Genomic DNA, 13075 nt, shown 5'->3' on the forward strand with positions numbered 1-13075 from the left:
GCACTGATGGATGCCAAGCTAGAAATTCCAGATAATTTATTCAACAAAATGAGTTTTACTTGGCTAAGAAAGATAACTTGATTCTGTGCTAATTTTGCAGCCAAAACTTAGACATTTAGAATTATTTTAAAATGTTAAAAATTATAATTACCACTGCATTTCCAGATTCACAAAAGCAGTCTTAAAATCAAGGCCGTATACAGGAAACTCTGAAGCCTATGACACATTATCTGAAATCCCTACATAATAACTTCATCGTACTTCTTATCTGCTTTTCTCTTGTATGAAAACAGTAAGTTTTTCCTTTTAATAGAAAAACAGATTTGAGTGTGAAAACATTTGAGGACGGAGCACTTTACCCACTCCAAAAATATCATTGCATCTAATTTCAAAACCGGTCCCCTTGTCCCAAAGCTGAGTTTTGTACGCCCCAAAAGAATTAGAGCATGCAATGATTTATTTTTCTCCATTTTAATGCGTCAAATCTCACACTGAAATAATACAGAGGGCCACTTTTCATGTCATGGAGTAGCAGAAAGATAACATCAGCAGAGGCAGCCCTTGAGGTCTAACTTCTTAAAATCCACACCCTTTCACCTTTTACGTGTGTGTGTGGAAGAAGAGAGAGTGGAACAGAAAATCACTTCCACCTGGACCATTGCTTCTCTTTATCTGTTAAAGGCACATATATCACCCCCATCAATGGTTTCATTTTGACGCTGCCGTCTTCTAGCTTGTCATACTGTTCCAGCATCTGGTTTCCTCCTGCGGGACCAACTGGTAATATCAATCTTCCACCAGGTTTTAACTGATCTATAAGCTATAAAAAAAAATAACATACACACGTTATCCATTTGGTATCTAGCCAATGTCCCCAGCACATGTACCAATTACCAAAATTATCTGAAAACCACAGCCAAGCCACAGAGAAACCCCCTCTAGACTGTAAGCTTACTGGGGGTCGGAAACATGTCTACCAAAATCTCCCAAGCACTTAATACTATGTGTACAATAAATCAATGATATTTGAGTGCTTACTATGTGCAAAGCTTGGGAGATCACAATACAACAGAATTAGCAGGTATGTTCCTTGCCCATGACAAGCTTACTGTCTGTGCTAAATAAATACTCGGTAACTACGATTCACTGACCGAAGGAAACCAAAATGCATTTTGGTCATAAGGTTCATGTTAAAGGGGTTCCAGGAATTCTAGAACTTCCTCACAGGGAGAGAAACTAGACTCTGCTCCTGTTTAAGTCTGGTCACAGGTCTTGCCCTGGCCTGGTCGCCCCAGAAAAAGGATGGCTAGGGACCACCTAGCCAGCATCCCTCACCCTTCCACTCCTGCTTTTGGGCCTCTTTGAACTGGGGAAAACTACAGCCCTCAAAAACTATACCAACTGTGGAAGAGGTGAACACCTAAGCCTAAAAGCAAAAAGTGCCCCCCTTCTTCTGTCTCCCAAATTTACAATGGGCCCAGGGCTTCCAGATCATATGATGGCCCGTTTTCCAATGGTCCCGGCTCGGGCCAGGCTGGGTGTCAATATTTTCAGCCCAGGTGGTCAGTACACTGAAGAAAACATCCTGGTATTTTCATGACTGTAGGCCAATAGAGGATCTGTGGCCAATAGAGGAGCTGCACAGTTCAGTGACGCTGTCCTTTTGATTCACTCTGGATCCCTTACGTTTCTAACCCATATCCCTAGCACTTAGGTTGGTTCTGGACTTTGTTTTGGTCCGAAGCTACCTTAGAAGGCTTTTGTGAATTTCAACTGGTAGCCGAGTTCTCTCCAGTAGGTGGAGAGAGTGCATGAGGGATAGGGGACAGAATCCCTGGGATCGATGTACCTCCCCATCTCTGGCTCCTTAAACCCAATCAATTTTCTATGGGACATTTCGGGGTTAACATTCTTTCTCGCTGAACCAGGTCAAGAATTTTCAGAGTCACTCCCAACCAACTGAAAATGAGGAGAAAAGTGTTACCCTAGAAAGGCCAGGTTCCTGATGACCTATACAAGAAACCTAGAGGAAAGCCAGCTGGCCCAAATTATATTTGCCAAAATAATCCCATCTTCATTGGGAGTCCGGAATATTAGCAAATCAGGGTAGATGTTTTTAAAAAAATATTTTACGGACTGCTAAGCACTGGAGTGGACTACCACAGAACATTTAATCGATCGAGTGGTGGTATTATTCACTGAGTGCTTACTTTGTGTGCAGAGCACCGAATTAAGCACTTGGTATAGTGCAGTATGATAGAGTTGGAAGTTCAGTATTTCCTCCATCAGACATTTTTAAGAAGGGACCCCCATCAGTTTGGAAATCATTTAAAAGTGTCTGTCAGGAGATACAGCAATTACTAAAAGATTTCCAGCTGTGTATTTCTACAAATAAGAATCTCACTCTATAAAATAATTATAGGCCAAGAATCTCTTTTGTAAATAGCAGTTTCTACTACAAAATCTTATTATTATTATTCTTATTGTCATTATCCCCCAAATGGTCAATTATTATATTACTACTTTAGTAAACAAAAAAAGAAAAACGAAGGGAAATCGTTTGTTTCCCTGTGTTGCCATGGCCCTAGTCTCTCAGGCTACCCAGTGGAAGACTCTGCCATCTACACTCAAAGAGGAATCGTTTTGACATAATACACATCACACTGAAATCTGTCCATTCTGCTAATAGAATTGAGTGGTAATAAAAAAAACTCAAAAATAAATGATAAAAAGGTTTTGCACTTGAAATGACATTTACCCACTGTTCCTCTGTGAAGACCTACCTTCCATTTCTCAGTCTCAACCTCTGAATCTTTATTCCCTTATGATTTCACTGTTAATACTTTCTCAAAATCCAGAATATCAGGGTTTTCCACACTCATTTTCATCAGTGTGTTTGCTCTAAGACGTCTCCATTTTTCACTACTTACAAAAACTCATAGCACTCAGAGAAGCAGCATGGCTTAGTGGAGTGTGGACTTGGGAGTCAAAGGTTGTGGGTTCTGATCCCAGCTCCGCCACTTGTCAGCTGTGTGACTTTGGGCAAGTCACTTAATTTCTCTGTGCCTCAGTGACCTCATCTGTAAAATGGGGATTAAGACTGGGAGCCCCACGTGGGACAACCTGATGACCTTCTATCTACCCCAGCACTTAGAACAGTGCTTGGCACATAGGAAGCACTTAACAAATACCCTCATTATTATTATTATTATTATTGATAAATGTCACCTCTTGGGCTCTTCTAACATCTACTTCTTCGATGATACTCTTTGTTTCCCTCCTCCCTCAGTCAGCACCACATCTTACATCACATTTCCTCAGTTTCAAGTTACATTTTTAAAATTCTCATATGATTTCCCTTTTCGTACCGTCACCTTCATTTTCTTTTCATAACATCTGCAGGTGGGAAGGTCATATCTCAAGTTTTCCCTTCTCAGTGATGGCAGAGGGGAGGCTACAAAGAACACTCATCTTCATTACTTCCCGCTTCCACATATACCACTACCAGCAAAAACTCCCATCATCTGCAGCCACATGACTTTGCGGAAGACTTCTATGGAGTTCTCCATAAATCTGACTTCTGGGGCACAAAATTCACAATTTGGAAGGACCCACCCACTGTCAAGGGAGAGGAGTCCCCAGCCACTCCGTTCCCATCCCCCTCTCCCACCCCCAAGTAACAGAGTAAACAAGAAACGGAGCCAGCAGTAACACGGGCCGAAATTAAAATAGGCATATTTGAGAAAAAAATTAAGTTGTACAATTTCACATCAATTCGAAATTGAATTCTATTTTGCCAATCAAAAAAATGGAACCTAAAATGGTTTGCACTGGCTTAGAAATCCACATTTCCCATTTCCTAAACAAATAGGTAAACGGCTTACTGCTTGGGGTACAACTGGTGCGGCGGCACCCACGTGGATAGCATCGTAGGGAGCTTCTTCTGGATAGCCCATTCTTCCATCCCCCACTACAAGAGAAAACAGTTTAATCTTAAATCTCCACAAAGGACTTGCCCTACAATACCTAAGGAAACACAGCAATGAACCGTATTTTGAGCAATAGGTGAGCTTTCCATTGGTTATACATGTGCATTTTTTTCATTAAATACCTCTATGCTGAAGTCAAACGCTTCAAGAGGATTATTTTTGTATAAAGAGGTCATTTCGAGTTGAAGCAAATGGAATATTGCACAGCTTCAGTACCAAACATCACCTCAACAACGTATTGTACTTAAAGGTTTGACATGTTTGACGGCTTTTTACTATAGCTACTGACAGTTCATCCTCTCAGGACTGCGTCTGGAGAGTTTCCAATACTCTACCAGTCTTGACTCTAGGAGGGCCTAACCATTTCTTTCCTAGCTTGGGCAGTGGCTAGCGAATGGAAGGCCATCTGCTACAAGTCAAGACTCCCCTGGGCTGGGCAGCAGCGGCATGGGGGAGAGTTGAGGGCAGAGGCTCAATTTTCCTGTGCGGAAGGAGGCGATGTTAAACCACTTCCAAATTTTTACCAAGACAACTCTATGGATACACTACCGGAACGACTGCAGGTGGGGCTTTCTGGCAGAGATCGGTCCATGGTGTCGCTAAGGGTTGGACATGACAGTTCATTTAGTTATCTAAAGATATACCGATTTCAAGTCTGTAATATCTTGGAGCAATTTAGAATTCCCTCCAGCAAAGTTCAGAAATTAGCACTATTAATTCATGTCACACACACAAAAAGTATGGTACTTACTAAGTGCTTTACGATTTGCCAAGTCCTGTTCTAAGCACTGGGGTAGAACAAAGGTAATCAGGATGGAAAAAGTCCCTGTCCCACAGGGTGCTCCCAGTCTTAATCCCCATGTACGGATGAGGGAACTGAGGCACTAAGAAGTTAAGTGACTTGCCCAAGGTCACACAGCAGGCATGTGTCACAGCTGGAAGTAGAACTCAGGATCTCTGACTCCCAGACCCGTGTTCTTTTCCACTAGGCCAAGCAATGTACATTTCAAAGCAACTGGACAAACCAAGTCGCTTCCCTTTCTAGCCTGCAGAGCGAGAACACATCAAGCCGTAGGACACGGTCGAAGGCTTTGGTTACAACCTTCCCCCAAATTAGCAAGATTTATCTGAGTAGTAATGGTCAGGATTGATTCAGGCTTAATCAATGGCTCTCACTATGTCACCCTAAATATTCAGGAACGTTTATATGGCCTTCTGATTTATAAATATGAAACTATAATGCAGACAGTATAACAGATCCACAATAAAGCAATCCATTTTCTGGTGCCACTATTTTTCACAATATTTAATGCTTCATGTCAAACCTACTTGTCTAAATAAGAACCTTACTGCTTTCTCTCATGAATCTGCACTTTCACTGTATTTTTCCACTGTCTTTCTTCATTCTTCTTAAGACTGTATTTTTTTAAATGGCATTTGTTAAGTGCTTACTATGTGCCAGGGGCTGTTCTAAGCGCTGAGGTAGATATAAGCCAATCAGGTTGGACAAAGTCCATGTCCCACAAGGGGCTCATAGTCTTAATCCCCATTTTCCCTTGGGCCCAGGTGCAGAGAAATGAAGTGACTTTGCTCTCCCCCACCACCCCCAACAGCACTTATGCACCTATGTATATATCTACAATTCCATTTATTTTTATTGATGCCTGTTTACTTGTTTTGACATTTATATATCTATAATTCTATTTATTTATATTGATGCCTGTTTACTTTTGATGTCTGTCTATCTCCCCCATTCTAGACTGTAAACCCGATGTGGGCGGGGAATGTCTCTCTTTATTGCTAAATTGTACTTTCCAAGCGCTTAGGACAATGCTCTGCGCACAGTAAGCACTCAATAAATACAACTGAGTGAATGAATGAACTTGCCTCTGTCGCCCTCAGGACAATGGCAGAGCCGGGATCAGAACACGGGTCCTTCTGACTCCCAGGCCCCGTGATCTATCCGCTAGGCCATGCTGCTTCTCATTCCGTGAGTATTCCATGATTATTTTCGTTAACTTTTCTTAGGGTGGGAACATGACAAAAATCCAAGGGACTTGGCTCAGTATTCAAAATAATTATAGCCCGGGAAGCTGTGGTATAGATTTCTACACACCATGCTTCCCCAGCTCTCTTGACCCTACTACGAAGTACTAGGAAGTACTAGAAGCAGCGTGGCTTAGTGGAGAGAGCAGGGGCTTGGGAGTCAGAGGTCGTGGGTTCTAATCCCGGCTCCGCCACTTGTCTGCAGTGGGGTCTTGGGCAAGCCACTTCACTTCACTTCACTTCACTACCCTTCCTTTCCAAAATCTTAGAACGAGTCGTCTACAATCGATGCCTAGAATTCCTTAACTCCCATTCTCTCCTAGACCCCCTCCAATCTGGCTTCCGTCCCCTCCACTCTACCGAGACTGCTCTCTCTAAGGTCACCCATGACCTCCTTCTTGCCAAATCCAATGGCTCCTACTCCATTCTGATCCTCCTTGACCTCTCTGCTGCCTTTGACACTGTCGACCATCCCCTCCTCCTCCGTACCTTATCTCACCTTGGCTTCACGGACTCTGTCCTCTCCTGGTTCTCCTCTTACCTCTCTGGCCGATCATTCTCGGTCTCCTACGCTGGAGCCTCCTCCCCCTCCCATCCTTTAACTGTTGGAGTTCCTCAAGGGTCAGTTCTTGGCCCTCTTCTGTTCTCCATTTACACTCACTCCCTCGGTGAACTCATTCGCTCTCACGGCTTTGACTACCATCTCTACGCAGATGACACGCAGATCTACATCTCCGCCCCTGTCCTCTCCCCCTCCCTTCAGGCTCGCATCTCCTCCTGCCTCCGGGACGTCTCCACCTGGATGTCTGCCCGCCACCTAAAACTCAACATGAGCAAGACTGAGCTCCTCATCTTCCCTCCCAAGCCCGGTCCGCTCCCAGACTTCTCCATCACCGTGGATGGCACGACCATCCTTCCCGTCCCGCAGGCCCGCAATCTCGGTGTCATCCTTGACTCGTCCCTCTCGTTCACCCCACACATCCTATCCGTTACCGAGACCTGCCGGTTTCACCTCTACAATATCGCCAAGATCCGCCCTTTCCTCTCCACCCAAACGGCTACCTTACTATTACGGGCTCTCGTTATATCCCGGCTAGACTACCGTGTCGGCCTTCTCTCTGACCTCCCTTCCTCCTCTCTCGCCCCGCTCCGGTCTATTCTTCACTCCGCTGCCCGGCTCATCTTCCTGCAGAAACGATCTGGGCATGTCACTCCCCTTCTTAAACAACTCCAGTGGTTGCCTATCGACCTCCGCTCCAAACAAAAACTCCTCACTCTAGGCTTCAAGGCTCTCCATCACCTTGCCCCTTCCTACCTCTCCTCCCTTCTCTCTTTCTACCGCCCACCCCGCACGCTCCGCTCCTCTGCCGCCCACATCCTCGCCGTCCCTCGGTCTCGCCTATCCCGCCGTCGACCCCTGGGTCACGTCCTCCCGCGGTCCTGGAACGCCCTCCCTCCTCACCTCCACCAAACTGATTCTCTTTCCCTCTTCAAAACCTTACTTAAAAATCACCTCCTCCAAGAGGCCTTCCCAGACTGAGCTCCTCTTCCCCCTCTACTCCCTCTGCCATCCCCCCTTTACCTCTCCGCAGCTAAAGCCTCATTTTCCCCTTTTCCCTCTGCTCCTCCACCTCTCGCTTCCCATCCCCACAGCACTGTACCCGTCCGCTCAACTGTATATATTTTCGTTACCCTATTTATTTTGTTAATGAATTGTACATCGCCTCGATTCTATTTAGTTGCCATTGTTTTTACGAGATGTTCTTCCCCTTGACGCTGTTTAGTGCCATTGTTCTTGTCTGTCCGTCTCCCCCGATTAGACTGTAAGCCCGTCAAACGGCAGGGACTGTCTCTATCTGTTGCCGACTTGTTCATCCCAAGCGCTTAGTACAGTGCTCTGCACATAGTAAGCGCTCAATAAATACTATTGAATGAATGAATTCTCTGTGCCTCAGTGACCTCATCTGGAAAATGGGGATCAGGACTGTGAGCCCCATGTGGGACAAGCTGATTTTCTTGTACCTACCCCAGTGCTTAGAACAGTGCTTGGCACATAGTAAGCGCTTAACAAATACCATCATTATTATTACTACAACCAGTGGTTTCCCTGACCGGTTAAAGTTATAACACAGCCTGGTTGTGCAAACGCGCAGGGCTCTTTTGGTGGCAGGACTGAAGTCAAAAGGCCTGAGCAAGTAGGAAGCCAAGATTTAGTACCTTAGTCGTGGTGCCTATTAAGCGCTTACTACGGGCCAGACACGATGATAGGAGCTGGTGTGAGAACAAGATAAACGGGTCACACGTGGCCCCTGTCCCACATGGGGCTGACAATCCAGGTGGGAGAGGGCAAATATAGAATCAAGATTAAATTACAGGCGACGGGGGCATTTAAGAATACAAGAATAAAAGATTACAGGGGAAAAGAGAGAGGTGAAAGATACTGGCGAGTGGGCTGTTACCGCTCAGCCCCCGGTGTACGAAGGGGGGGCTCTGGAGTTATTAATGGTGCTGTGGCAGTGGCTCTGCCCACGTGGCCCTTGGTTCCTGGAGTGGCTCGCAGCACCTAAATTCCCCCACCATTTCCTCTGGGCACGTGATCCGATCAAAAAGCTGAACAGAGATTTTTAATTTGGGAGCAGATGGACCTCGGGCCTCTTCCTTCTTCTTGCTGCCTCCCGGATGGCTTGCTCTACAGGGAACGCTTGAAGAACACAAACTCAGGCCCCAAGAAACTTAGGGGCTTCTAGAACTGCTGAGAAGCAGTGTGGCTTAGTGGTGAGAGCACGGGCTTGGGAGTCGGAGGACCTGGGTTCTAATCCAGGCTCCGCCACTTGGTATTTAAGCGCTTACTATGTGCAGAGCACTGTTCTAAGCACTGGGGTAGACACTGGGGAATCAAGTTGTCCCATGTGGGGCTCACAGTCTTAATCCCCATTTTACAGATGAGGTAACTGAGGCACAGACAAGTTAAGTGACTTGCCCCCAGTCACATAGCTGACAAGTGGCAGAGCTGGAATTCGAACCCATGACCTCTGACTCCAAAGCCCGTGCTCTTTCCACGTGTGACCCTGCGCAAGTCACTTCACTTCTCTGGGCCTCAGTGACCTCAATACTAAAATGGAGATAAAGTGTGAGCCCCACCTGGGACAACCTGATTACTCTGTATCTACCCCAGCACTTAGTACAGTGTCTGGCACACAGTAAGCACTTAAAAGTTTGACAGTGTGTATTTATAAAAGGGTGATGTGTGAGCATTGGGATCTGGTTCAATTTCTCCCTTTTCCTCTCCCTGGGTATTAAACTAAACTTCTGCACCTCAGCCTTTTTGTGCTTGAAAATGTCAGAGCGGATGATAAATTCTTTTCTGGTTCCTCCCATTACCAACCCTGACAGACCGGCTTTTTCTGATCGGTCCACGGTTTCTAATTGAAGTCTAATGCCTGGAAACCTTGACCAGAAAAAGTTTAAAGAACTTAAAGTCCAACAGAATACTGATCAATTTTTACTGGGTAAAAATATTGTAAGAATTAGATTAGGTAACTTTTTTTATGAAGCTTACTGACCACTAACCAGAAAAGGACACTGCATAATTGCAGACACGCACAGCAAAACTCTCAAACCCTTTAAATTCACCCTACTTAATTCCACTACAGTCCCTGAAAACGTTCTTACTTCACGAACCATTTGGAGTTAAATAATGTGCTCATTAGGAAAACTTTTGCTATTACAGCATTAAGGTTTTCTGATGCTCACCGATCAGTTTCACTCGTCCAGAAGTCAAAAACGAGGGATCATCCTTTTTGACATTATTTATAGAGTCATCTACTAACTCTTTGATATGATCAATTCCTACAACTTTTCCAATGGGACCAACCTGGTAGGGGAAAAAAAAAAGAGTTCAACATTCTGCAGTGTTCATTTCAAATACCAGTGTAGAATTTCTCTTCCAAAGCCTTTTTCTGCTTTGACAAATTACTACTCTTTTCCCAAAACTTTTAAACCTACTCTTGTTTATGCATTCAAGTATTAGAAATATTTAGTCCAGCTTCATCATTTATACTTTTAAAATGAAAAAATGATTTATTACGATATCCATAATTTTTTAATGTTAATGTCTGTCTCCCCCTCTAGACTGTAAGAACTTTGTGGGCAGGGAATGTGTTGTATCGTACCAACTGTTGTATCGTACTTGCCCAAGCACTTAGTACAGTGCTCTGCACAAAGTAAGTGCTCAATAAATAGATTGATTGATGTAGTTTTAATTAAGCTTTCAGGATTATACAAAATTTCTTCCTTTAATTTTCAAATTGCCAAGCTCAAGAATTGCAAAATAAAATGAAAAAAAAAACCACACACCATATCCAGTATAATAGGGAAGGACAACTACTCGTCCCATTTTTTGGATTTCAATTTAATTTAAATTACAATTAAGACCAAACTCAAATGATCGTTGGAATTCAATGAGCGCTTACTGAGTGCAGAGCACAGTATTATGTGCTTGGGAAAGTTCAATACAACAGAGCTGGTAGACGTGTTCAGAGGCTTTCCTCAACCAGGCCCTCATCCCGGCACTTACACTTGTCAGCTGCGTGATTTTGGGCAAGGCACTTCACTTCTCTATGCCTCAATTACCTCATCTGTAAAGTGGGGATTAAGACTTTGAGCCCCACGTAGGACAACCTGATTACCTTGTTTCTACCCCAGCGCTTAGAACAGTGCTTGGTACATAGTAAGCACTTAAATACCATCATTGATATTATTATTATCTCCTCTTAGTCCACTCCCTTCTGTGTGGCCCCTGCATTTGGATTCGCTCCCTTTATTCACCTCTCCCTCATCCCCAGAGCACTTAAGTACATATCCATAATTTATTTATATTAATGCTTGTCTCCCTCTCTAGACTGTAAGCTCCTCGTGGGCAGAGAATGTACAAGGCTGGTATACCATACTCGTCCAAGCACTTAGTACAGTGCTCTTCATGTAGTAAGCACTCAATAATTACGACTGATTGATTGGTGTTCCCTGACCACAAACCAAAGAAGAATAAGCTACATAAGCAGATGACATGATGCACAAAGAACAATTCTCAATGTCAATTTTTCCATCTTTCTCTTCAGGGGACCACTTAGTACTTGGCCCCCAAACCACTGGGAGAAAAGTCAGGGAAGGGAAGCGAAAGAAAGAGAGGTCTTAACTAATGGAAAACAAAAGCAGCTTGGCTCAGTGGAAAGAGCCCGGGCTTGGGAGTCAGAGGTCATGGGTTCGACTCCCGGCTCTGCCCCTTGTCAGCTGTGTGACTCTGGGCAAGTCACTTCACTTCTCTGTGCCTCAGTTACCTCATCTGTAAAATGGGGATTAACTGTGAGCCTCACGTGGACACCCTGATTACCCTGTATCTACCCCAGCGCTTAGAACAGTGCTCTGCACATAGTAAGCGCTTAACAAATACCAACATTATTATTAAAGCATCACGTATAGAAACAGTTTAGATCAACTCTTACATGTTATCAAACCCTCATTCTCCCTTTTAAAGCAAAGAAAGCAGTTTACCTCTGATGTTCAGATGAATATCACCTCTGGTGCTGAGAAACAGACTTAGTGGCAATAAATACATCCTGGATAAAAGTATTACTCAAACGACAGTCTAACCTTATTTCTAAGAATAATACTGAAAGTGACTCAAGTATAACTTATGAAGTACGGAAGGATCCAAAATCCAATTTTACCTAATTTTTTACTGCTAAGAATTATTTTAAAAACCTCCAACACAAGATCTTTAGGGTATTTCTGAACAGTGGCAAAATAACCTCTAGAAAATGATATACAGCTATCAAAAAACAAGCCTAAGAACACCATCAGGGGCTAAAAGCTGCTCTCAATAGCTATTCAAGAGGGAACATGATTTTCAAGTTGAAATAAAAGCACATTAAACCCACTCTATCTGCCAAGCCCACCTGAAAAGTGAGCCATTGCTAGAAGGAGGAAATGGCAGAAAGAGGAAACTGGTCAACTGGGTCAATCAGTGGTAATTACTGAGTGCTTACTGTGTGCAGAGCACTGTACTAAGCGCTTGGGAGAGTACCACAAACAGAATTAGCGGACTCGTTCCCTGCCCATAATGAACTTACAGTCTAGAGGGGGAGACAGACATTAATATGAAGAAATAACTTATAATGCATAATTTAAAGATATGTACCCAAGTGCTATGGGGCTGGGCAAAAGGCAAATATCAAATTTCCAGAGGTCACAGATCAAAGCACACAGGCGAAGCACAAGGGAGAGTGAGCCGGGGAAGAGAGAGGGCTTAATCGGTAAAGGCCTCTTGGAGAAGACGCAACCTTAATACTGCTTTGAAGGTGGAGAGAGTGGTAGTCTGGTGTATATGGAGAGGGAAGAAGTTTCAGGCTAGGGTGAGGATGTGGGAAAGGGGTCGGCGGCAAGACAGACGAGATCGGGGTACAGTGAGTAAGCTGGAGCTCCAGGATCGGGGTGTGCGGGCTAGGTTGTAGTAGGAGAGCAACGAGGTAAGGTAGGAGGGGCGCGAGCTGAATAAGTACCGTAAAGCCGACGGCAAGGAGTTTCTTGAGGAGTGGGGAGATTTGGACTGAACGTTTTTGTTGCTAAATCATCTGGGCAGCAGAGTGAAGTCCGGACTGGAGTGGGGAGAGACCGGAGGCCGGGATGTCGGAGAGGAGGGATAGGATAAGTGTTTGAGTCAGCAAGGCAGAAGTTTGGACGGGGAGGAAAGGGTGGATTTTAGCAATGTTGTGGAGGTAGAACTGACAGGACTCTGTGACAGACTGAATATAAGGGTGGAAAGAGAGAGATGAGCCGAGGATAATGCCAAGATTACAGGCTTGTGAGAGAGGGTGGATAATGGTGTTGTCTACCCTGGTGGGAAAGACTGCGGGGAGGACAGGGTTTAGGTGGGAAGATAAGGAGTCAAGTTTTGGACATGTTTAATTTGAGGTGTCGGCAGAACATAATAAAATAATACTAATAGTGATAATTATTGTGCCAGTTGTTAAGCACTTACTATG

General features: G+C 44.4%; 1 protein-coding gene across 4 annotated transcripts in view; it reads right to left on the bottom strand.

Moving 5' to 3' along the window:
- PCMT1 (protein-L-isoaspartate (D-aspartate) O-methyltransferase) overlaps positions 1-13075 on the bottom strand; it is a 39215-nt gene that overhangs the window by 6284 nt on the left and 19856 nt on the right. For 2 of the 4 annotated variants that reach the window (XM_007660243.2, XM_039911151.1), the window contains exons 5-7: positions 9789-9909; positions 3885-3970; positions 651-820 (exon numbers count right to left, since the gene is read on the bottom strand). In XM_007660243.2, coding sequence (XP_007658433.1) covers positions 651-820; positions 3885-3970; positions 9789-9909 — 377 coding nt within the window. Of the gene's footprint in view, positions 1-597; positions 821-3884; positions 3971-9788; positions 9910-13075 lie in introns of all 4 variants that reach the window. The other 2 variants (XM_007660238.3, XM_039911152.1) reach the window with 1 other exon arrangement.

The sequence above is a fragment of the Ornithorhynchus anatinus genome, chromosome 2 (assembly GCF_004115215.2).
Source record: "Ornithorhynchus anatinus isolate Pmale09 chromosome 2, mOrnAna1.pri.v4, whole genome shotgun sequence".
Taxonomy (NCBI): Eukaryota; Metazoa; Chordata; class Mammalia; order Monotremata; family Ornithorhynchidae; genus Ornithorhynchus; species Ornithorhynchus anatinus.